A 24,138-nucleotide genomic window follows, 5' to 3' on the forward strand; every position below is an offset into this window, starting at 1 on the left:
CACCAAGATGGGAGCTGTGCCAGGGGAATGTGCTCGGAGCTGGGAGTGCTCTGGCTTGTTGGGTAGCTGTAAGACAGGGGTGGGCTACCAGCTGCTGTTGTGTCACCCTGGCAGGGGTCTTGTCTGTCTGTCTAGGTGATGCAGCACCCAACAGATGGTGGGCAACTGCTGAGCCTCCACAGCAACATGAAGGACGTGAACATCCGAGTCGCTGAAATCAGCATCTACTCTTTGTCCAGTCAGCCCATTGACCATGAAGATGGGAATGTTCCTTCAGGTCCTAAAATCAAAGCTTCAGGTGTGTTAGTGCTCATCACAGACCTGAAGGCAACTTCCTGCCTTTGCTTCATGGGAGCTGTGGCAGGGGTCAGGCTTAACTGTGGCACCTGCACTGTCTGCTTCCAGATCGCTCCCCAGACATCGATAACTACTCTGAAGAAGAGGATGACAGCTTCTCCTCAGAGCAGGAAGCCAGCGATGATGCTGTGCAGGGTCAGGTAAGGGAGAACCTGGCAAGGTGGCTCATGTCCTGTTCCTGTTTCTGCAGCAAGAGTCAGGGGCTGAGGGTCTTGATCACCCTGAGCCCTCTCAGTTCCTTTGTAAACAGTTGTCATGGTTTCAGAGGGCAGAGAGCCACAATACCTGGCAGCAGGAAGAACTGTGGGCTGCTGGCAAGTCCATGGCAAGGGACTTTGGAGATCCATAGGTCTCACCCACGTGTTCTTGGACCTGTCTGATCTGCAGCACAAAACTCCTGCTGAGTCCCCTCCATCTTGCACCACGGTTCTCTCCTGTGTCCCTGTGATAACAGGCCAGAGAGAGAGAGCAGAGATTTTAGGAAGTACAGTCTGGATCTGGAAATGGTCAGAGGTGGCAGACCTGTCCCAGCCCTGGGATAAGCTATGCTACTGCTGTTTGCTGTCCTCTTGTTGTGGTGTCTACACTCAAGGCCAGAAATGACTTGTGGTAGCATGCCGGTCAAGCACAGGGACAAACCCTGTTCAGGGTCCTCTGCATTACTTGTCCCATCATGCTGGGTTCACACATCAGGGCTGTGACCCTGGGAGTTGTGGGTGTTGTTGAGACTGATGCCTGGAAGGACGCTTTTTGGGAGCCCTGAGCTAACCCTGGAGATGGGAGAACAGGACAACACAGGGATGCTGCTGAGTGCAGAGAGGAGAGTTTTAGGTTGTAACAAGAATGGCTGCAGAAAGCTGCTGTATCTCCTCTACATACTGCTGCAACATGTCCCTCTGGAGGGGCCAGGGGGGGCAAAAGAAGAAGGTCTGTTGGGGGGCAATGTTAAGGAGGGAGAAGGAGCTGCACAGGGAGAGGTGACAGAGCTGAGAAACAAGACTGGGAGCAGAATGGACAAAAGCTTTTCAAAATGGGGAATGTCAGAGATGCTGCTGCCTGCACTCTGCGTTGCACTGATGTGCTGTGGTCTTTTGCCTGCAGGATCTGTTTGATGAAGAGGATGACTTGAGGAAAACCAAGAAGGCTAGGAGGAAAATGATCCGAACCACATCAATGACCAGAGTAACATCAGCATTTACTGAGTGATCCAAGAAATGGAAGGGATTCTCTTCCTGCCCTCCTTGCAGGGAGTGAGAGGGCTCTGGGGGGGATGCTGGCACTAGTGCAGAGCAGGGAAGAGAGCCCTTGGCTCTGAGAATGATTAGCAAACCTCTTCCCATTAATGAGTTAGCTTGCTGCTCAGAGCTGTATCCCACCTCCTAATCCGTACTGGGTTTAGTCTGGCTTCATATCAAGGATGCACCATAGCAAGGTGCAGCACAGTCTTGACTTGCTGCTGTGGTGTGGTCTTCTCTCTTTCCTCCCTGAGGAAGTGGAAGGTTGGCTCTAGAAAGGGTGAACCATCAGCAGCTCCTCTGCCTGTCAGCAGCAGGGGGGTGCTGCCCTGCTATCCAAGCATTTCCTCATCCCTGTCTCCTTCAGCCCTGCAGTTGCCTGGGCACCTTCTTCCTGAGTTTGTTCCCCATCTTTTTGTGCTTGAAGGCAGCATTCCTCAACCAGATGGGCTGGGGAGAAAGGGGTTTTAAATGGAGGGAAAGTGCTATTCCAGCCTGGAGCAGATAGAGTCTGAGTCCTTGTGTCCTCCATCATGCCCAGATACAACAGCTTCTTGCAGAGTCCAGATTTAGTCCAAATCCTACAGCAGATTTAAAGAGCAAGGGAAATCATAGCTGACCTTGGGCCTATGAAGCCAGAAAGGAGCTGAAGGCACGTTAAAGAGAGCAGCAGTGGCCTCCATGTTAGTCACTTTGGAAGTGATTTGACAGGGGTTTGTTTTTGTTTTAGCAACCAAACTTCAAGCAGAAATTTGTGGCTCTGCTGAAGAGGTTCAAAGTGACTGAGGAGGTAAGAAACGGGAAGGCTGCTGCATGTATGTAGATGTCAGAGGGCTGGTTCCCACTCAGTGGGAGCACAAGGCATGAGGTGCATGGTGCCCAGGGCTGTTATCAAAGGTGGTGTGAGACAGGGCCCTGACTGGGCCTTGGGTTTTCCAAACCTTCTTGCCTCAAGAAGGCAGCTCCGAGCCTCATGCTCAAACCAAACCCACTTTCCTGCTGGGGAGAGGAGCTAGGGGAGGAAGGGTGCTGTCACCTCATTGTTCCACAGCCTGGGTTTGAGTCCCTGAGGTGGGAAAGGTGCTGTGGTGTGTGCCTCGTGGCTGGGAGGGAGCTTGTGCATGGTCTGGCCTGGGATGCAGGTGACTCCATATCTCTCACTGCTCTCTGGGCTTGGTCCCACAGGTCCTGGACTCTGACCCTGTAGACCAGACCCAAGAGGTGGAAGAGGACTTGGGCTTGCTGTATGACAGCCTGGAGGAGTGCAACAACAGTGACAGCGGCCCAGAGATTGAGGACAATGAGAGTGTGCACAGCACACCCAAGCCCACCCTGAGGTAAGAGTTGCAGGGAGTCACAGGCTGACAGGTCTACAGGACCTGGAGGAATGCCCTCTGACACTTCTCTGTTGCTTGGGCTAATGGAAGCCTTGCCGTGTCTCTACTCCCATCACCATCTTCTGTTGGCACCGCTGAGCTCCTCACTTGCATATCCTGTTTAACAAACTCAAACCTGTCCTTTAGAACTGACTTCCTTCACATTTAATCTCACCTAATTTCCTACCAGCCCAGCATCTGACACTTACTGACCTGCTGGAAGAGTACCTGCTTGGTATGGGCCCCCAGTCTTCCCAGCTCCCGTATCTTTAATCTGACAGTCTTGGCTTTCTCAGGGCCCTCCACATTGAAGCATGCCTGTCTTTTGAGCTCTTTGTGACTGCTTGGGCCAATCCTTGTGTCCCTATGCATGCTGCATTCCCACCCTTTGTGGTGATTGTCAACCATCAGCAATGTGCCTCACCCTGTTCCCCAGGCACCCGGTGGCTCAACTTGCTCTGCCAGGAGCAGCTGGCTTGGCACAGAGGTCTCCAGTGGACCGTGCAGTGAAAGCAGGATTCACTCCCATGTGCTCTGTGTTCACCTGGCCTCTTTGCTCATGGCTGTTCTGTTTCCCTGCTGTCCTCTTGTGAGGAAGTTGCCTTTTATTGTCTTCCTATTTGGCTGCCTCACAGTGCACTGGGTCTCTTCTAGCCAAGTCAAGCTTACTCGTTGTTGGTGTTCCTATAGTTCTCTATTTAAACATCACCTGGATTAGCTGGAATCTCTGCTGAAGGTACTTAGGTAGGGGTACCAGACTTGGTCTGCCACAGGCAAATTGTTTGGTATTAAATCTGCTGGCTTCAGTGAGGAGGAAACAGGAACATGACAGAAGTCATGTTTTCCACAAGTGGTTGTGAAGGAGGCAGTGGGCATGTGGGCAGGGTGGTCTGCTGGAGCTGCAAAAGGAGTTCCACAGGGTCTCTCATCAAAGGAAACAAAGGTGCTGTGGGAGGAAAAGGAAGGTCTTTTTGTGGTCAGATAGTGGTTTGTGCATGTAAACTGTAGGAAAAGTCTATTGAGAGGATGTAAATGTTAATCCCTGCCCTGGTTCTGCAAGTGCCTGCTTGAAAGCATCTGGTCACTGGGAGGGCACCCCAGAGTTAGTGCTGGTTTGTGCTTGTACCTGCCCTTACAGTCTTCCTCAGGTGTTTGCTACTGTCTCTGGTGGAACAGTCTTTTGGGCTCTGAGCTGTTCCTCAGCTTGTTCACTAAGCATCTTGCCAGCTTGGTTTGCTCTGGAGTGCCTCAGTTTCTGACAGTGCTGAGGCTGTATCCCCTTGAGTTCAGATCACTGGCTCTGTAATCTTGCAAAGGAGCTGTAGGAGCTGACTGTCAAGGCGGTCAGTGTAGACTGCATGGTTCCAAGGCAACCTCAGCTGATGATGACCTCCCAGCCCAGCCTGTAAATTCCAGATGTGATCCTCACGCTGGATTTATTTACTCTCATAGACAGCCTTGCTAGACACTGAATGTCTGTAGAACAAGGTAGTCCTTAAGGGTGAGCAGTAGCCAATGCCTTGGGTTGGACCACTGGTGTTGGGAGCAGATAGCCATCCATTTGATCAGCCAGGGAGGCTGCCCCTGCACTGGTGTGAAACTGGAGCTGGAACTTAGGCTGTTAGGTCAGTCAGAGTCTTTGACTGAAGATCAGAAGGGAAGGAGCAAATGTCTCCATTGGTGACTGGCAGAATGGGTGGGGGATAAGGGGCTCATTCATTGAAAACAGAAGGGAGCTGTTCAGAAGGGCTGGGATTTACCTAAATCTCAACCTGCAGAGACTCAGACTCAATCATGCATATAGGAGAGCCTTTAAACTGCAGGACAGGGAGAGCTGAGAACTATGAGAGCTTCTGAACTGCAAGTAAAATAGGCCAGAAAAAGACACACTCCATGAGGAAGGGGGAGACAGCACCGTTTAAATGGGGTGTTGAAAGCCAGACCAAGTGTATACAACTCTAAGGTCTAGCAAAAAGGGGTATTGTCTGTATGGATTGAAATTGCTGGCTGAGGAAAGGCAAGTGTAGACTGTACAGGGGGTTGACAGTGCCTGAGATCCTGGAGCAGCAATTGGGAGGGGTGGAGAGAGCTGAAATCTGTTAGTCATTTATCCCTGTGTGACCTGGAGGGAATGTCCCACCAGGCACGATCCTGACTGTAAACCTGGAGCTTTGGTAAATGAACATGTCATGAAGCAGCTGCTCATGGAGCCAGGGAGAGGAAAATTGAGTCTTATGTCTCGTAGCCAGTGCCCAAACACTGCTGCTGATGTGGTGCTCTGGGGTGGGGACCATCATTTATGGAGGTGAAATGGCCTCGTAGGAGCAGGGAAAGCAAAGGAACTCTTGTGCCTGTACACGGGAGGAAACGTATTCAAAGGGAAGTAAAAGGAGCAGCCGGGATGTGCAGAGGTCTGCAGGATACCCTTCAGAGAGATCCGGATGGGGGCAATAGAAAACAGTGGAAACTCTGGCAGAGTCCTAACAGGAGAACTGCTCTATGTCCTACACCTCTGTGGCCATCCCTGGAAACCTGCAGTCTTGTATCCCCATCTGCAAAAGGAACTTTTCCTGGGAGCTAGTGAGCAAATACATCCATAGCTCAGATCTGCCGCAGGGAGGTCACACATTGCAGGTGGGCTGCAGCTGCTGCAAGGGTTGTGGGAAAGCTGGCAGGTGAGATCCAGTGATGGAGCCTCATTGTTCCCTGAAGACTGGTCTGTGAGCAGCCCATAGGATGTGGAGGCAGTCCTTGGCAAAGATATAATGGCTGGGAAAATGGAAACAAAGGTAGAAGCTCACACTGTGCTGGCAAAGACAGTCCTGGTCCCCCAGGAGAGTTGTGTTGGGATTTGGGAGCAGGGCCTTGGAGCTGCACTATGTAACCCTAGCAAAACATTAGCTCAGAGACCTAAAAGGCAAATTTAAGTGTTGGGGAGCAAAGCAGGACATTGCTGTGCTACTGAGGAGTGGTTCTGTGTGCAGTGCTGTGGTCTTCAGGGCCTCGGGAAGGGGGAAAGCAGAAAGGGAAGGTGGAAGCTGCTGCTCAAGTGCAGCAGCAGCGGGAAGAGACAAGGATCCTGGAAAAGGGAGAGCAGAAAGAAAGGCAACAGACATCTGTGGAGGCCACAGTGGTGCCTCTAGAGGGGACAGAGAGGTTCAGCAGCACGATGGAGCTGGGGTGTTGACAGATGCCATATACCAGGGAGATGGGGCAAGGTGGTGGCTCCTCACCTTGCACTGCAGAGGTTCACTGCTGGCTGTGAGGCAGGGACCTCAGCTCCCTGGGGTCACAGGTCTAGGCCTGTTGGTCTGGGGTGGCCCTGGCCTGTCCCTGCACCCAGCATCACTGCAGCAGACAGGGCTGTGTGGGGCTGGCAGGTCCATTGCTAGGCTGTGTGATCATGAGACACTTGGGTGTCTGGTCCACCAGGACCTCTCCACAGTGCTCTGTGCCTGGGACAGGCCAGCGGGGGTGTGCTGGGATCATGGTGACTTTGTTCCTCTCTTATTCCTGCCTTTTTCTCTCCCATCTGTCTGTCTGTCTGTCCGTCCGTCTGTCTGTCTGTTTCTCTGCAGGCGTTTCTTTGAGGGAGTCTCTCATTCTGGTTCCCAGACTGAGATCGGCAGTCTGCACAGCCAGAAAGGGCAGGATCAAGAGGCGGGCAGCCCTGTGAGTTACACCACCACCATCACCACCACCTCTCCCTCCCCAGACAGCCCCACATCCCCACAGTGCCTGCAGCTCCCTCCGAGACCACAGCTCCAGGCAGCCCCTGACTGGGGCTGCTTCTTCCCTTCTTTCCTCTTCTTTTTCCCAGTGCAGGCAGAGAGGTAGTGATGGGGGGACATCCTCTGGGGCTGGTGCCAGGGGCACACGGGGCTCCCCTGTGGGAGCCAGGCCTGGGTCACTGGCCACTGCCCTGCTTGGGGTGCTTCATCCTTCCCTGACCCCTGTCCTTGTCCCCCAGGGCGAGCCAGACAAGCGGAAACCAGGAACGCTGCGGCCACAGGAGGAGCCAGGAGTGGAAGTCCCTGCAGTGGTGAGTCCAAGCTATGGGATGCGGAGCAAGGCTGGAGCTCCCTCAGACCCCACCTTGCTTTCTGGGGTACCAGAGGTGCCCACCAGCCTGGGACCAGGGCTTGGGGGGCAGGTAGATTGAGCTGGAGAGCAGCAAAAGTAAAAAGAGTTAGGATCTGCAAGAGATGCAGCCCAATGCCCTCCAGCCCTGCAGCTGTGGCTCCAGCAGGGCCACCATCCCTGACGGGGTACCCATGGGTGCAGGAAGCAGGGCAGGGAAGGCAGTTGTGTGATGTGACCGTGTGTCACCCTCAGGAGCTGGCCACAGAGGAGCCGTGTTCCCGGCTGGCCCCCCCAGAGGCTGCCACGAGGGAGAGCAGTGTGGACAGGCTGGCCCAGCTGGGCCCTGGCACCAAGGCTGAGCTCCCCAGTGCCGTGTCCCCCAGGTAACCTCCATGCCCTGTGCCACAGCTCGCACTGGCTCCATGGAGCAAGTGGGGGTTGGTGGAGGTGACAATTCCTCAGTGGTGCTCCTGTCCTGTTCCTGTCTCACAGCAAGGCCGAGAGCAAGCAGCTCTGGCGTCCCCGCAGCACCTCCGTGAAGGACCGGCAGAGCTCCAAGGGACAGGGCGGCCGCACCAGCAGCCTGGACAGTGAGAGCTCTCCAGACTCGTGGCATGGCACCCAGGTGAGCCCATGGGAGCCACCTGCCCTGGAGGCTGCTCAAGAGCCCTGCTTGTCCTTCAGCCACAGGCAGCAGCCGGGGTTAAGCTTTGTGGTGATGCTGTTGTAGGTGCCCCGAAAGTCAGTTTACGATCAGCTGAACCAGATCCTTGTCTCTGATGAGCAGCTGCCCGAGAGCATCGTGCTGGTGAATGTGGCCGAGTGGCAGGGCCAGGTGAGTGCTGTGAGGAGAGCTGGGTGTGTGGGGGAAGCTGTAACCCTAGTCTCAGCTGAATGCAGACACCTGAAGAGGCACAGAAGGATTTTGGAGTGCCACAGTGGAAAACAGCAAGAGAAGGGAATGGGCAGAGGGGGTCTGAGCCTAGAGCTGGACCCTGCTTTGGAATGGCAGGATTTAAATCAGAGGGTCCCTGGACCAAACCCTTTATCTCAGGAAGCAGAGCCTGGTTCTTGGGACAGTTTTGCATTTGCCATCGCAGGGTGGTGGCTGCTGTGCTCAAAGGGGGGCTCAGGCAGCCACCCTGGAGCAGAGCCAGGAGGAGCAGGGATGCTCAGGCATGTAGCCAAGGGTGGCTGGGTGGTTTCAGCCTCCCTGCATGGGGACAGGGGCCCCTGATCTACCCCAGGGGACACAGGGCCCAGGCAAGCATGGGCTGGTGCTGGCCAACCACCCCCAGGTGCCTTAACCTAAGCTCTCTGCATTGCAGTACGTGAGTGAGCAGCTCCAGGCGCACAAGCAGTTGGTCGTGTCCACCTGCTCCGTGGCAGACATCCAGGCAGCCTTCAACACCACTGTCTCCCGCATCCAGCGATAGTGAGTACTGCTCGGGCTCAGCCTGGTGGCTTCCTGTGACTGCAGAGAAGGGCTGGAAAAGGCTCTGGCTTCCCCACGGCTCATTAGCATCCTTTGGGATTGTGGACACAACATAGGAGCAGGTGTAGGCCCTTGGGAAAGAGGGGCAGCCCAGTGCTGGTTTTGCCCATAGCAGTGCTCAGCAAGCTGGAAATGGTTAGCAAGGGATTTCTGGTGCTGGGTGGGCTGACCCCTCTGCTGAGCCGCTGCTTGTCCCTCACTGTCTGTTCCTCTCCCTTTGGCAGCTGTAACTGTAACTCCCACATGCCTCCCCCAGTGAAGGTGGTGGTGGCAGGCGACCAGAGCTACCTGAGCGTTGTCCTGCGTTTCTTCGTGGAGCAGCTGGCCAGCAAGACACCCGACTGGCTCAACTACCTTCGCTTCCTGCTTGTGCCACTGGGTGAGAGCCCCCGTGAGCCTGGAATCTGTCCTCTCCCACCACCCTGGGCATTCCTTCCTGGAGCCAGCCTTGCCCTTCTCTCCCGCAGGCTCTCACCCTCTGGCCAAGTACCTGGCCTCAGTAGATAACAAGTACAGCACTCTCTTCCTGGACACAGCATGGCGAGAGCTGTTCAGCAGGGCTGAGCCACCCATCGCAGGTGAGGACCTGGGCTCAGCAGTGCTCTGAAGGGGAGCCCAGCTGCCAGCGAGGCCCTCATACCTCTTTGCTCCCACAGACACTGTGGACATCGCAGGCCGTGTTGCCCAGTTCATCGCTGGAGCCAGCCTCTCTCACCAGCTCCCCATCTCAGAGGCTATGCTGACCTACAAGCAGAAGAGGTGAGCGTTGCCCCGGAACATCCATCCTGCCTCGTGGTCGCAGTCTGGGGATAGGCTATGGGAGACAGGGGACAAGCGAGCGGGGCCCCGTGCTCTCCTCTGTGCTGAAGGGAGTGGGGTTCACAGTGACAGGCCTGCAGTGCTACCCCCTGCCACCCCCCCGTGCACTCGGCCCTGTGACAGCCCCAGCGGTGGGGTCTGCCTGCCAGGGCTGGGCTGGGCTGGGCTGGGGGCTGCGAGCTGGCACTGTGCTGCCCGGGGGTTGATGCTCGTGTTCCGGCTGCACTCTCACCTCTCCCTTCTCTTGGTTTCTGGCACCCAAGGAAGAGAAGTCTCTATTTTGATTTTTATATCAGGTATTGGCTTGTGCTTGCTGTGCCGCTGCCTGGTTCCCCCCCTTCTCCCCCATGTGCGTCCATCCCTCTTGCTGTGCAGAGGAGCTGTGACCCCCAAAACGGGGCAGAGCTGCCCTCCCGCATGCAAGCCCTCCCCCAGCACTGGAGGGGACGACTCCTTGCCTCCTTGTGTAGTGTGCCCTGTGCTGCCATGTTGGGAACAGGGGTTCCATGGGAGGGAAGGCAGAGGAGACAGTCCTGGTGGCTGTGAGCTAGTGTGGGGGTCCCTGGGCCACAATGCACTCGGTGCTCAGCACACCCAAACCCTGACCAGCCTCTCTTCCTTGTGCAGCCCTGATGAGGACTCCTGCCAGAAGTTTGTACCCTTTGTGGGGGTGAGTGTGTTGTGGGGCCAGGGGGCAGTTTGGGCTGGGGGGAGAGGGGCAGTGCTTGCCCTACTGATGCTGGGGATTATCTGCCCTTGCAGGTGGTAAAGGTGGGCCTGGTGGAGCAGTCCTTCAGTGCCTCTGGTGAGTCCCTGCGAGCCCACACACCCTGGGTCCCTTCTGCTTCACCTTTGTTGGTGTCTCCCAGCCTGTTTCCCCCCTCCCAACCCACACTCTTCCTCCCCAGTGGACTCGGATGATGCCACAGTCTGCACCCCATCCCTACTGAGCTCAACACCCACTGCCAGTGGAGCAGTTCCCTACGGCAAAGAGACTGTGAGCACCCCACCACCCTCCCCATCTGTCAGCAGTGGCCTCTCTGGCGCTGGGTAAGGAAGCCCCTCACAGTCTGAGACGCTGGGGTGGGAAGGTTTGGGATGCTTGTGGCAAGGCTGCCACATCCTGGGGTTATGGGGCCAGGGTGTTCCTAGAGCTGAGGGGAGGGAGAGGAGCAAGGGCAGCCACCTGTGTGCTGCATGGTGCTGCCTGTCTTGTCCAGGTCCCTGAGCCCTGGTGTGGAGGTGATGGGCCTGCAGGTGGACTACTGGACAACACAAGGGCTGGACAGAAAGAAGGAGGGCGAGAAGCGGGAGACGGGTATGAAGAACACACTCAAGAGCAACTTCCGCTCACTCCAGGTCAGCCGCATCCCCGGCACGGGGGAGCTGGTGTCCCCTAGCACCATGGCCATGACCGTGGTCACCAAGGAGAAGAACAAGAAAGGTAACCAAGCCCACCCTGGGGTGCTTTCCCACTGCAGGGCCACAGTCTAAAAGGGCAGGGGGGAGCCTGCAGGAGGGCAGGCCTGAGACCTGGCCAGCCCTGGGGTGAGGGCTCCCACCCAGGGCCAAGTGAAGACATCCTGACATTGGTGCTGTCTGTCCTTGGCCCCCAGTGATGTTCCTGAGCAAGAAGCCAAAAGAGAAGGACCTAGAGCCCAAAAGCCAAGTCATCGAAGGGATCACACGCCTCATCTGCACAGCCAAGCACCAGAACACCATGTTGCGAGGTGAGGGGGCTGGAGGGGGGCAGAGCAAGCAGCACGGGTTGGCTGTGGTGAGGCTGCGCCTCACTGCACCATCTTGTCTCAGTCTCCATAGATGGGGTGGAGTGGAACGATGTGAAGTTTTTCCAGCTGGCAGCACAGTGGCCAACACACGTCAAGTACCTCCCCGTGGGCATCTTTGGCTACTCAAAGAGTGTGTGAGAGGCAGGGCAGCCCTGGGATGGAGCTGTGGAGGGTCGCAGGAGGAGACAGGGAGATGGACTCACTCTTGTTCCCTCTCTTCTGCGGCCCATCCCCTGCCCACTCTGCAGCAGAAGATCCCAAACCTGCACCACTCCCTGTGAGCCAAGACCCACGAAGGTGAGGCCAGTGAGACTGGGGCCATGCACCTTCCAACACCAGCCAGGGCACCATGCCATCTGCCGCCTGTGACCCCCAACAGCAGCCTGGGACAAGGGCCCCAGGAAGGGCTGTGGGCCCCGCTCTGCCCAGTGTGCTCCCGGCGCACCAGGGCCGCAGCCTGGCTGGGCCCAGGCAGGTTCCTGGTGCTGGAGCCAGCAGGATTGCTCATGGGGAGAAGAGGTGCTGAGCAGGGCCCCCCAGCACCACACTGCCCCTCGCCAGCCCCATGCTGCCAGGCCTGGCCCTGCCCTGCAGGGCTGAGCCCCAGCAGCTTTTCTAGTCCCCTGCAGCCCCAGTGCTGCTGCGGTACCCGATCCCCCAGCGCTGCCCTGAGGTGCTCCCATGCACGGGGCACGCGGGCACCGGTTTTGGTTTGGTTTTTTGGTTTGGTTTTGTTTTTTTTTTTACAAGATTCTATTTTTTTTAAATTTATTGTACGGTTCCTTTTCGGGATTAATTTTAATAAATTAATGCTGGTACCATTACAGCAGGGTACATGGGTGTCCATCCGGGCCCCAGGACAGGGCCGGACACAGCTGGCAGAGTGTGTGCACAGGGCACAGCTACCACTGCAGCAGGCACAGAGGTCAGGGCTGTTGGGCCCAGCACCCAGTGTGTGACCCGGCCATGTTCCAGCCACGGGTGAGCTGAGCTCCCCGACACAATCATGAACTGAGAGCAGGTGGAACTTGGCTTGTTTATTGATAATAAACCCCAGAAGGGCTCAGGAGCAGACAGACCGGACCCAGCCCGTGTCCATCAGATCCTCCTCTACCTGAAAGTGGAAAAAGTCTGTCTCTTATTGGCAGAGGCTGGTCTTGCAGCCGTCTTGATCTCAACAGTCTGGAAGGTGACCTGAGGCTGGACCTGGGAGGTAGGTGGTGACGTGGGTTCAGTAGAGACGTATTCCAAGACATGAGGCCTCTCCTCCTGGCGCCGCAGGTATCCCTGGTTCAGCAGGTGCAGGACACAGGACAGCACGTCCACGCTGTGGCAGCAGAAGCTCAGGAACTGCAGCCCTGGCCCCAGCTCACCCTTCTGACAGGCATCAATCACCTACAGCAGCAAGAGAGCCCCACACTGCAGTGTGGTGCAGCACCCAGGCAGCCCCGCTCTGCCCCTGGAGCCCTCCATACCCTAAACACCAGGTTGTCGATGTGGAGCTGCTTCTCCACCTTGAGGATGCGAGTGATGAGGCAGCACAGGATGTTCCTCTTCCTTTCCAGGGCGCTGACCTCAGCCCTCTCCACCCTCAAGTAGCTCTGCTGGGGCAGCAGCCGCAGGTGGCACCCAGAGGCATGGGCCAGGGCTGCCTGGTTCAGCCGCAGCGTGCCTGGAGCTACACCGGGCCCAGGGTCAGCCAAGGCCCCAGCTGGGACCAGGAGGAGCCCAGGACACGTGTGTGGCTGTTGGACCAAACCCTCCCATTGCTGCCATCACAGCTCTCGGCCCCATCCCTGTGCCCTACACGTGTCCCCAGGTAACAGCACCACACACCGCTCCTGGCCCCAGCCCCACACGTGGCCTTATGCCCCAACCCCACACACAGCCCCGAGCACCCACAGCCAGGCTCACTCCAGCCCCCTCCCTTCCCCTCCACCCCAGCACCCACCCAGGGCTCAGACCAGCACCTCCCAGGGCTGTCCCAGCCCCGCACTCACCTCCCACCGGGCAGCTCCACACCAGGATGCCCTCGCCATGGGTCAGTGGTGCCAGTGCCTGGTGCACCAGGTCAGCAGGGAGCCCTGTGACCTGCAGCAGGGCCTCCACAGCCACCTCCTGCCAGAGGCCAAGACTCACCAGCCACAGCCCAGTGAACAGAGGGCAGCCGGTGCCCCTAACACTGCTGGAGACCCCACCAGAAGGGAGGACATGGCCTGGCCATGCTCTGGCATCTGCTGCCTCATCACCCCCCATGACCCCAGCTCCTACCTCGGTGCTGTTGAAGCACAGCAGGATGTACATCTGCAGCGTGGACACGTGGAGGATGCAGTCCCCAAACTGCAGCTCAGCATGGCCCAGCCACGTCCACTGCAACCGCCGGGGCTTTGTGCACTCCCAGCCCAGCAGGCTCTGGCCTGCAAGAGGCAGCATCAGTGCAAGAGGCAGCATCAGTGCAAGAGGCAGCATCAGCGCAAGAGGCAGCCCTCCAGGCCCCCCAGCACACCCCTGCCTTCAGGCTGCAGGGCCTGAGGGCTGCCCAACACTCACTGTGCCTGCAGAAGTTGGCGAACTCGTCCAGGGGAGAGCTCAGCGCCGCAGAGAAGAACCTTTGGGGCTGCTCCATGTGGCACAGTGGTGAAACAGGCCAGCAGCGCGGGGACAGGGCCAGCACCGTCACCTCCGGCGCATCCCCCACCGAGGCTGTTCCCGGTGCCTGGCACAGGGGCAGGAGCAGGGCTCAGGATGGGCTTCAGGAGCACAGTGAGGAACACGGGCAGCCCCCAGCTCCCCACCCCAGCAGCACTCACCTCGTCCAGGCCCTTGTCCAGCTCCAGCAGCTGCTTGTCCTGCTCCTGCAGCTGGTAGAGGCGAAACTGCCGCTGGAGCTCCTCCGACTCAGCCAGGTTGCTCAGCATGGCTTGGGGGAAGCGGCTGGGGAAGCACAGCCCGATCTGCTCCACGATGGCTGCTTCCAGCCACGACGGCCCTTGCAGCAGGAGCCGGTCAGCCAGGTAGTGCCTGCCACAGGTACCAGCGTCAGGTCAGGGGACGGCCCCAGCCCTGTGGCCATCAGCCATGTGCCAGGAGACAGCCCTGGCTCCAGCCTCCCCCAGGGCACATGGGCCCGGCAGCTCCCATCTCCCCTCTCCAGTGCCAGCAGGGAATGTGCCTCCACAGACCAGCAGCCCCTGCAGACACTCACAACCCTCCCTCCACACACCAGAGCTGGGAAAAGGAGCAGCACAGCCACACACAGCCGAGCTCAGCATCACCTGCACCTCCCCTATCACACCACAGCATGGACCCCAGACCCTCTGGTCCCATGCACACACGGCACCCTCACCGGTAGAAGTGCTCGAAGGTGTGGGCGAGCTCCAGGCCACTGAAGACAACGAAGGGCTCCAGGATCTGCTGCAGCGACCCCGAGCTGCCCTCAGCCCTGCGCAGCTCCTGGATCTGCCTGTCCAGGTAGCGGGCAAACTGCTCAGTGACCTGCAGAGGGACAGGGCGGCTGCAGAGGGGCTCATCCCTGCGGGGCGGCTGCAGGGCTGGGCTGAGGGCACAGCTCTGCTGGGAGCAGCTGGGACAGCCCCGGCACTGGTGCCCCTGGACTCACGTGCAGGGCAGTGAGGAAGGAGAGCTGCAGCAAAGCCCCCGCGAAGCCCTGGCCCAGGGCCAGCGCAAAGGCAGCTCGCTGCCCAAAGAGCTCCTCCGTGGCACCGCGCAGGCGCTGGTACAGCCTGCAGTACTGCTCCACCAGGTCTGGTGCCTGCCCGGCTGCCTCCAGGAACCGCTGCACCTGTGGGACACGACAGCAGAGGGGTGAGCCCCACAGCAGGATGTGCATGGGGCCTGCAGGAATGGCTGCAGTCCCAACCTCACTCTGTTGACACCAACTGCCCAGATCCCAGCCAGCAGTCAGCTGCCAAGAGCCTGTGGAGGGACAGGAGCAGGAGGACACTGCCCAGCACTGGAATAAGTAGCCCAGCACTGCACCCATCTCCCAGCCGGTGGCAGCAGGCTGGTGCCTGAGCCCTGCCAAGGCAGCAAGCACAGAAGGGCTGTCCCACACCCCTCCAGGCCATGCAGAGGCCAGGTACAGCCCTGCACCCTCCCCACACAGTGCCCAGGCCACTGTCAAGCCCTGCATGGCACTACACGTGTCCGGTGTGAGGTCCCAGTTACCCTCTCTGGCCCCACAGCCAGCCCTCCAAGCACTACCTGCTGCTGCACCACGCCACGCCAGCACTGCGAGATGCCCCACAGGCTGCTTGACTTCTCCACCACCTCCTTGCCAGGCCTGGCCGGCTCCTCCTTGGCCTTCCCCTGCTTCCCACCTGCCAAGAGACAACCCCAGGCTCAGTGCGGCTCCACGGGCAGGTCCCACACAATGACCGCCAGCAGCCGCCCCTCTCCCTGCGGGATCAGTGCAGATTCCAAGTGGCCACAGGCACTGCAGGGACACAGCCACAAGCCTTCCCCAGCTCTGGAGCCTCCGGTGCCCCTGTGCCCTCCCCACGCCCCCAGCACATCCCCACAACCACAGCCCAGTGCTCCAGGCCAGCTCCATCCCAGCCCCACGCTCACCTCGCGCCTCCTCCGGCTCCCAGCCGCCGGGGTCCACGTGCACCAGGAGCTGGGTCAGGCGCCGCACACGGGAACCGAAGGCAGCCCCGGGGCTCGTGGCGCGGCGCGGCGGCTCCAAGCTCTCCAGGTACTCGCTCAGCAGCCAGGCCAGGGCGCTGACGCCGTCGGGGTCTGCGAGGGAACCGGGCTCAGAGCGGCTGCCTCAGCCTGGGGCACGGGCCCGGGGAGCACAGGTACCTGGGCTGGTGATGCTCTGCACCAACGGGGTCACCAGCGCCTCCCAGCACGTCCTGCCCAAGGCCCGCGCAGCCTCCTCGTCGGGGAGGAAGCGCTCGGCGAAGCCCTGCTCGTGCCGCAGCGCCCGGTTCAGCCTGCAACAGCCACCGGGCAGCACACGGGGACTCCCGGGACAGCAGCGCAGCCCCTGCCATCGGCACGGAAGCCCCACTCGCCCCACAGCCCCTCAGAGACCGGGGCGAGGACACGGCTCACCTGCCAAAGAGCTGCAGCAGCTGCCCCCGGTCCCAGCAGATCTCCTGGCACCAGGCGTGAGCCCGAGCAGTGCAGGACAGGAACGCGCGCTGGCACAGCTTCTCCTTGAACACGGGCCAGAAAGTGGGCTTGGGACCCAGCACCTCGATGCCACGCACACGGGTGTCGATGCCGCCCTGTGGGACAGAGCAACTCTCAGCTCCTCGGGCATGGCCCCAACACCACACACACTGCCAGCTCCCTGCCCCAGCTCCCGCTCCCCTACCTGCTGGCACCGCTTCACCCGGATCTGGATGATGGGCCAGAAGCGGCTCATGTTCTCCAGCAGGATCACTCTGCTGTCTGATGGCAGGATGGTCACCTACAGGCAGACAGCCCTCAGCAAGCCAAGGGGCAGGCACCAGCCACCTTCCCTGCTCCCCTGACCACCCTGTTAGAGCCAGGGCCTCTGTCCCTCGCCAGCAGCCCCTGTGCAGCCCAAAGGCACCCCCGGCGAGGGCCCCACTCATGGCCAACAGCCCCAGCACCCCAGGCTGCTGTAGCCCAGGCTGCAGCATTGCCCAGGCCCAAGTCTCCAGCACCCACTGACTACAGCAAGGCAGTTCCTGCAGCACAGCTCCTGCCATCCCCACCTCCCCATGGGGCATCGCCCAGGGCCCCACACCAGCCCACAGCTCCCATGCAGCCCCATGGCCTCAGCAGCCCTCGAGGTACTCACTGCATTGAGCTCAGTTCTGATGGTGGCAAGGCTGTCTCCCCCCAGCACCACCACACGGGCTGGCATGTAACTGGAGTCCTCGCTGGCCACCAGCATGCTCATCTCCCTGCAGCACAGCAGACTGGTGCTGCCCAGCAGTCCCCACCTCCCCTGCCTTGGCCCCTGCTATCCCCACACACCACTGCCCACATCCAGCAACCCCCAGGACAGGGACCGCTGGGGCAGGGCTCACACAGGGGACCAAAGCCCTCTCCTCCCAGCACAGCCCCACCTGACCACCACACCACACTGCATGTGGACAGTGATGAAATGGGAGCCGGTGCTGCCGTTTGACTCCCAGTAGGTCATGGGGTTCCTGTCAGTGAGCTTGCTGGCCCTGTGGGGGTTGGAAGAGACCTCCACCTTCTCCCAGCACTTCTCCTCCTTTACTTCCATGCTGGAGCCTGTACGAGAAGCACACAGAGCCTCCAGGAGCCAGGCCTCAGGTGCCAGGCAGGGCTTCAGCTCCCACTCACCACACTCACCTCGGCACAGGTTGTGCAGAAAGACATCAAACAAGGGGATGCTGATGGGCTGGTGGCTCCGGCGGTGCTCCTCAATCTGCCCCAGCACCAGCTATGGGATGGGGGGAAGCTCTGACCTCGGGCCCTGGGTTTTCCTCCCCTCACCCCCCACAGGGCTGCAGCAGGCAGAGAGCAGGAGGCTGCCCCTCGGTGCCAGGACTGCTGGATGGCCCCAAGACCCAGAGCTGCAGCACCCCAGCCCCCCCAGTGCCCACCTGGATGCAGCCAGCCAAGATGCTGGTCAGCAGCTTCTTGGAGATGCCGGCGTGCTTCTCGTAGTCCATCACCAGGGCGAGCAGGGCCTGTGCCAGCGGCAGGGCCGTGCTGTGCTTGTTCAGGGCTTTGGCCAGAGCCTCGTGGGTGCCCACACAGCACATCACCACTGCGCAGTCCTTGCTGGCAGTGCCCAGGCGGTGCAGGAAGCCAACGACCTCCTGCAGCACCTGCGGAGCAGCAGCCGTGAGCAGCCAGGACCTGCCAGGCCCAGCACCAGCACCAGCAGCAGCAGCAGTGGTGCTGCTCTGCTCCATCCCCTCACCCCAACACCACAGCAGCACTGCTGGAGCCTGGCGAGGCACGGCCAGGGCAATGCCAGAGCCAGGACACAACCACAGCTGCCGCTCCCCACCTCTCTGCTGCACTGCCCACAACAGGCTGAGCTGCTGCCGGTGGCTCAGCCAGCACAGAGCACTGAGCACATCCCTGTGGGCCCCTCACCTCCCGGTCGCTGCTGTGGGCGCTCAGGGAGGACACGCAGGGCTCCACACACTCGTGCCAGGGCAGCGCATCCTCCTGGTAACCGTCCAGCATCTTGCTCAGGATCCTGGGTGACACAGGTCGCTCACTCAGGCCATGGCACACAGCAATGGGAGGTGTCAGAGGCAGCCCTGCTTCCTGCCCCTCTGGAACACCAACGGCCCACAGGGACTGGGAGCCTTGACTGCCCTGGTGCCTCAGACACCCCTTGAGCACCCAGGACCATGCTGCTCTAGCCCCATACAGCCCTGCGACCCCAGACACCCCAATCAGCACCCATGTATGTGCTGGGCTGCACCCGCCCCTGCCCCACCAGGACCCCATACATGCACCGTGTGCCCCCAGCACCACCAGCACTCACACCCCTGCTGTGGGGCCCTGCACCCACCTGAGGATGCTCAGGCTCACGGCCTTCTCTGCCCCCAGCAGCTCGAGGCTGCGCAGCAGTGCCCGGAAGCACCTCTGCTCCCGCAGCAGCCGCGCGGCCTCGGCACAGGGCACAGGGTCCTGGCCGCAGAGCAGCCGCTCCAGGGCCACCAGCACGTCCTTGGACAAGATGCCGTCCCCGGGGCCGCTCAGCAGCCTCCGCACGTCCCCCAGCTCCAGAGGGGCCTCTAAGCCTGCCACGACAAGGACACGCGGGCCCGGCCCAGGCCCCCGCTCGCGAGGCGGCAGCGGGAGCTCTGCCCTGCCCGCGGCACAGCGGGGCCATGGCACGGCGGGGCCGGGCGGCTGCTACCTGCGCTCTGCGGGCCCAGGGGCAGCCCGTGCTCCGCCAGGCGGTTGATGGTGCCAAGGGCCAGCGTCGCGTGAGGGCAGCCGGGGCTCTGCCCGTCCCTCCAGCAGCTCTGCAGCACCGCGGGGAGGTCGCAGCTCCACAGCTGCTCCGCCAGGCCCCGGTGGCCGTCGATGAGCACGTTCACCACCAGCAAACCGTTCTGCACGGCCGAGGAGCCCCTGCAGGGACACAGCCATGTGGGTGCCGTCCTCCCCATGGCACCCACCGACCCACCTGCCGGCCTTGCCCATCCCACCCCTGCCACCGCCCTCGCTCTGCCCTACCCGGGGACCCTGCGCATGGTGCTCAGGGCGGCAGGGATGGCACTCAGCAGGTTTGCTGAGCCCTTGCCGGAGGCAGAGCCGATGCTGGCAAAGATCTCCCGAATCAGCTGCGCGTCAGCCTGCTTCAGGGGCGAGAGCTTCCCACCGGCACCTCCTGCCTCGCCGGCCACAGCTCCCACCAGCACCTTCAGGGCCTGCAAGGACAGCAGCAGTCAGGAGGGCAGCGGGCACCTCCGGCACACCGGGGTGAGCCTGCAGCCTGCCCACCGCCTACAGCATCCCCTGTGCCACACTCACTGCCAGGCCAGCCTGCTGCACCAGGGCGGAGGAGCCGTGCTGCTGCATGCAGGACAGCACGGCCCGCACACCGCCCTCCATGCCGAACATCACGCGCCACTCGTACTTGGCCATGAGCAGGGCCAGCAGCCGCAGCGTCACCACCACCACGGCCTTCTCTGCCCCCTCCGTGGCCAGCAGCTCCACTGCCACCTTCACCAGCTTCTCCCTGCACAGGAAAGGACATCTCAGGATGCCACCACCGCTGGCACACCAACACCTCCAGCCCTGTCCATCGCCTTCTCCCTGCCCACGTGGCTCTACCACGGTGGGGTCAGCCCCAGGAATGAGCCTGCCTGGGACCAAGGGACACAAGATCCAGCTTTCTTCTTGCTGAACAGGCAGGGACACAGCAGCCTTCCCACTCCCACCACCAGCACTGTCCCCCACCCTGCAGGCACAGCCCTCCCCACCAGGCAGGAGGGGTGCACAGCACCCACAGCTCACCCAACACTCCTGGTCCCCAGTCCGCTCTGGGCTTTGCTGCCTTGCTGCTCGGGCTCCTCCTCCAGGATCTTCAGAATGTGAATGAGCCCCGTTAAGCGCAGCCCCAGCTCTGAGCTGCTGCTCTGGATCACATCCACCGCGGCTGCAATCTTGGCCAGGGAGCCCCTCTCGCTCACCCCCTCGGAGCTGCCCAACGCTGGTGGAAGGAGGGACGGACGCAGGTGTCAGGGCAGCAGCAACACCCCCAGCAACTCCCACGGTGCCACACACCCACGGACCAGACCCACGGCCTTCCCCTCCCCAGGTAACCTGCAGCTGCCTGCCCTGCCCTGCCCTGCCCACAGCTTTCCTCCTTGGAGGCAATGGAGCTGCCTCTGGCCCCCTGAATGTGCTCCAGCAGCAGGACATTACCTTTGCTCTGCTCCTCTGTCACCTCTGGCAGCAACAGCCCTTCCTTCTGCAGGAGCTCGCTGAACAGCTCAGAATCCGACTTCACCTCCACAGTGGGGGCTCGGGGCGGCTCTGAGGCTGCAGGCAGCTCTTCCTTCACTGCCTCGGCCACTGTGGGCTCAGGGCTCCTGCAGCCGGCACCCTCCGAGGACCCCGCGGTGCTCCGGGTGCCTTCCTGCTCAGCCCCCCTGCTGAGGGAGTACTTGGCGTAGACGTGGGAGCCGCGCAGGTCGCTCTGAGCCCTGCCCTGGCAACGCTGCTCCAAGACCTGCAGCACCTTCTGGGCCAGCTCCACAGGCACCGACAGCTGCATCAGGGCTTCTTCACCCCCCTGCGGCAGCTGCACAGATGGTGTCACATCAACCCTCACAGCCTCGCCACAGACCCTGCGCTTCTGCTGATGGCCAGAGCCAGAGCACACAGAGCTGCAGCACCAGAGGGCCCCAGCCCTTCCCCAGTGCAGGCTCTCCCCATACCTGCTCTCCCTGCTCCTGCCGGATGATGCACAGGACCTCCTGCTGCTCCTGCGCCTCCAGCTTCTTCACAAAGTAAAGCAGCTCCCACCACTCGGGGCGGCTCAGGACCTCTGCAGCCTTGGTCGAGCCCTCCCCCAGGTAAGGCAGCGAGTACAGCCCCCCAGAGGGCTTGCAGAAAAGCGGCTGTGCAGCTGCAGGAGGACACAGCAAAGCAGGACACTGTCACCTCTGCCCGTTCCACCATCCGCTGCTGCACACCCCACATCCCCCAGGGAAAGAGCTCTCTCCACTGTCCCACAGACTGCTGTGGGTAAGGCAGGTGACAGGAGAGCAGCCAGAGAGGGGGAACGAACTCGGAGGAGACCCTAGAAGCTGTAGAGATGGGGATTACCATCATCACTTGAACCTCTTTAGGATGTAGAACAGAAATGCTCAAAATGGGCACCTCTAGCTCATTGCACCCCAGCCTGTTCCCACAGTGCCTGCACCAGCCAAGGCAACGCACTCAGACACCCGGCACCAGCAGGACCTGCGGTGCCAGCTGCAGCTGCAGAAGGGTTGGGAGGAAAGCTGCGTGCCCAGCTGGTGCACTGCTCACCTGCTGCCAGTCTGCAGTTCTGGGGCAGGGTGGACACCTTCTCCCAGCCCTCACGCTCCTCTGGCCCCGAAGCGCCAATGATCTCCACCATGTGCCAGTGAACCCAGTACGTACAGCCCAGGCCTTGCCAGTACACCTGAGGAGGAGAGCGCGACACACACAGGCTGAGGGAAGGCAGGTGCAGCCCTGCTGCTCCCACACGTGGCTGCCTGTTCCCTGCACACGGCAGGGGCAGAGCTGACAGCCCCCCGGCCCCGCAGCAGGTACCTGCACGGGCGGCGTGCCCTCGTTGCTCTGCCGGAAGTCGCCCTCGTCGCCCGCACTGACCTGCTCATAGTCCTCCAGCATGCGCACCCGCATGCCCCGCACCAGCCGCGCCTGCACGTACTCCACGTAGCTGCTGCGGCTCGGGAAGGCCGAGCGCGGCTTGAAGCCCACGGGCTCCTTGGCTGCGGGAGCAGGGGCTGCTGGAGCAGCGCCGCAGGATGCGGCCCTGGGCTGGAAGATGGAGCGCGCGGCGCGAGGCTGCGGCTCCCGCTGGGGCGGCAGCTCGGCCTTGTGGCCGTGGCCCCAGCCCATCACGTGCACCAGCTCCGAGATGAGGTTTGCCATGGCCGTGCTGAACTCAAACTCCTGCTGCACGAGGCTCTTCTCCTCAGTGAGTGTGCTGGGCACAGCGCTGCCCTGCTGCCCCCCTCCCTGCTCCACATCACCGCTGAGCTTGTCCAGGAGAGAAGCCACGCACAGGTAGCGCTTCACCAGCACAAACAGCAGCTTCCCAGGGATCTGCAACAAGCACGGCTGTCACACTCTAACCCTGACAGCTCTGGAGCAGCAACAGAGACCTCTCAGCACACCCTCATCGCCCTGCTCAGATACTCCGTGGATGAGCCCTCCAGCAGCCCTCAGCTTCAAGCCAGACCCAGATGCTGGGCCAGATCTCCCAATACCCAGTCCTGCTCAGCAGCCCCAGGGCTGGTGGGGCTGCTCCTACCTGGGGAAGGTGAATCCCCTCAAAGGACATGCAGTGCTCTTCAGAGGATATTGTGTCAGCAAACAGCTCCAACAAGGTGTAACGACTGTCAAAGTCCATGTGCTGCTCAATGTCATCCTGCTGACTCAGGGACAGCAGGACATAGGCCCAGCTCCCTGTAACAACAGAAACTTTTTAGGCTCCCTAAAGATAACCCCTACAAAAGGGCTGGCAGCCCTCAGCTGCCCAGCAGCACCTCCTCAGGGACAATGAGCAGCAGCAGCCCCACCTGCATCATGTGAAGCCAGGGCTCTCAGCATCTTGCCAGCACTGTGGCGGATTTCCTTGTCCGTGTGGCACAGCATCTGCATCAGCAAGTCGAGGGCTCCCGTCTCCTTGAAGGCACCCACCAGCGAGCCAATGCTGGCATACGCGCTCAGCACGTGGATGATGTTGAGGATGGAGGATGTAGGGGCCCGGGACTCGGCCATCTGCCGCCCAGCTCGCTGCACCAGGCCCCTGACATCAGCCTTCATCTCCAGCAGTGAGGCTTCATCCCCCAGCACATCTGCAGCGGACGGGCCGGCTGCCTTCTCCCCTGTCACACGCTGCCCTTCCAGCTTCCTCTGGTCCAGCAGCGCCAGGCAGCTGGCACAGACCTCTTCTGCAGACATCCACATGGACACGTTCTCCAGCTTCGTCTCCGCAGAGGAGGTGCCGCTGCCGCCTGCTGCTCTCTCCTCCCGGCTGATGACACTCCACTGGATCAGGTACTCGGGCTGCCCATCGTGGCCTCGCCGCTGCCGCAGCAGCTGCTCTGGGTAGGCCTGCACTTTGGGTCCCAGGGGCACCAGCAGGTTGCCATTACGCCTCTCATTCACCATGATGGGAAGTGTGCCTGCAGAGGCAGAGGGGGAGCAGGAGTTGGGGGGGGGTGGCTGAGGGTCAGGCTTTGCTGTGGCTGATCCTGTGGGTCTCAGTGCTTGTAACATGGCCGGTTAACAACTGAAACGTGCTGTTGGACCGGCTGTGCCCACGGCCACTGTTGTGAGCCTCTAACGGCCCTGGCAGAGCGAGATCTCCCAGGGCACCCTGGCCCTGCCCAGTCTCATCTGACTGCCGCAGCCCCACTGGGCTTCACCGGCTTCCGGAACGAGACCTGTTGCAGAGGGTCACCCCAGTATAACCAGTACGAGCCGGGGCCGTGCCCAGCCCCAGCCCCGGCCCACCACCCTCCACCATGGAACCGCCGGGCCACGTTACCTCCAACACCATCTCCCACGGCGCTTCCGGGTCGGCAGGCGCGCATGCGCAGTGCCCACCCGACGGGACGGGAGCCGCGCGGCGACCGGTGCCGTGTCCGCGGCGGAGCGTGCGGCACCGGCCGGGGCTGGCGCAGCGGGCTCGGGCCGTGTGGGACGGGGGAGGCAGCGGGGGAACGGAGGGCAGTACCGGGACCGCGAGGTGCCACCGGCTGCACTGCCCCAGCGGGTTGTCCTGGTCGGCAGCCGCCTTTACCACC

At 61.0% G+C, this 24,138-nt stretch overlaps 2 protein-coding genes across 2 annotated transcripts in view; one reads left to right on the top strand and one right to left on the bottom strand.

Moving 5' to 3' along the window:
• LOC101879626 (phosphofurin acidic cluster sorting protein 2-like) overlaps positions 1-11,965 on the top strand; it is a 41,724-nt gene extending 29,759 nt beyond the window's left edge. Inside the window, exons 5-25 of the mRNA XM_034061066.1 lie at positions 136-298; positions 406-497; positions 1,459-1,539; positions 2,323-2,382; positions 2,778-2,929; positions 6,547-6,640; positions 6,939-7,010; positions 7,304-7,434; positions 7,544-7,676; positions 7,782-7,886; positions 8,380-8,486; positions 8,771-8,925; positions 9,014-9,124; positions 9,203-9,305; positions 9,993-10,035; positions 10,128-10,170; positions 10,274-10,415; positions 10,586-10,809; positions 10,982-11,095; positions 11,178-11,285; positions 11,404-11,965. Of these exons, the coding sequence (XP_033916957.1) occupies positions 136-298; positions 406-497; positions 1,459-1,539; positions 2,323-2,382; positions 2,778-2,929; positions 6,547-6,640; positions 6,939-7,010; positions 7,304-7,434; positions 7,544-7,676; positions 7,782-7,886; positions 8,380-8,486; positions 8,771-8,925; positions 9,014-9,124; positions 9,203-9,305; positions 9,993-10,035; positions 10,128-10,170; positions 10,274-10,415; positions 10,586-10,809; positions 10,982-11,095; positions 11,178-11,285; positions 11,404-11,456 (2,286 nt within the window). The 3' untranslated portion in view covers positions 11,457-11,965. The remainder of the gene's footprint in view (positions 1-135; positions 299-405; positions 498-1,458; positions 1,540-2,322; positions 2,383-2,777; positions 2,930-6,546; positions 6,641-6,938; positions 7,011-7,303; positions 7,435-7,543; positions 7,677-7,781; positions 7,887-8,379; positions 8,487-8,770; positions 8,926-9,013; positions 9,125-9,202; positions 9,306-9,992; positions 10,036-10,127; positions 10,171-10,273; positions 10,416-10,585; positions 10,810-10,981; positions 11,096-11,177; positions 11,286-11,403) is intronic.
• A 288-nt stretch (positions 11,966-12,253) lies between these two features.
• LOC115946450 (cullin-9-like) lies at positions 12,254-24,013 on the bottom strand. Its single transcript, XM_034060786.1, is given in 30 exon segments — positions 12,254-12,550; positions 12,631-12,833; positions 13,156-13,273; positions 13,427-13,572; positions 13,706-13,871; positions 13,966-14,176; positions 14,502-14,650; positions 14,775-14,957; positions 15,380-15,495; positions 15,746-15,916; positions 15,983-16,116; positions 16,238-16,413; positions 16,503-16,598; positions 16,956-17,061; positions 17,227-17,398; positions 17,480-17,570; positions 17,734-17,961; positions 18,236-18,341; positions 18,663-18,894; positions 19,014-19,231; positions 19,337-19,530; positions 19,634-19,841; positions 20,120-20,315; positions 20,531-20,909; positions 21,046-21,236; positions 21,644-21,779; positions 21,911-22,429; positions 22,638-22,792; positions 22,906-23,514; positions 23,880-24,013. Coding segments are annotated over 30 exon segments (5,952 nt in total). The 5' UTR covers positions 23,926-24,013.
• Positions 24,014-24,138: the final 125 nt, after the last annotated feature.

This window comes from Melopsittacus undulatus, chromosome 3, assembly GCF_012275295.1.
Source record: "Melopsittacus undulatus isolate bMelUnd1 chromosome 3, bMelUnd1.mat.Z, whole genome shotgun sequence".
Classification (NCBI taxonomy): Eukaryota; Metazoa; Chordata; class Aves; order Psittaciformes; family Psittaculidae; genus Melopsittacus; species Melopsittacus undulatus.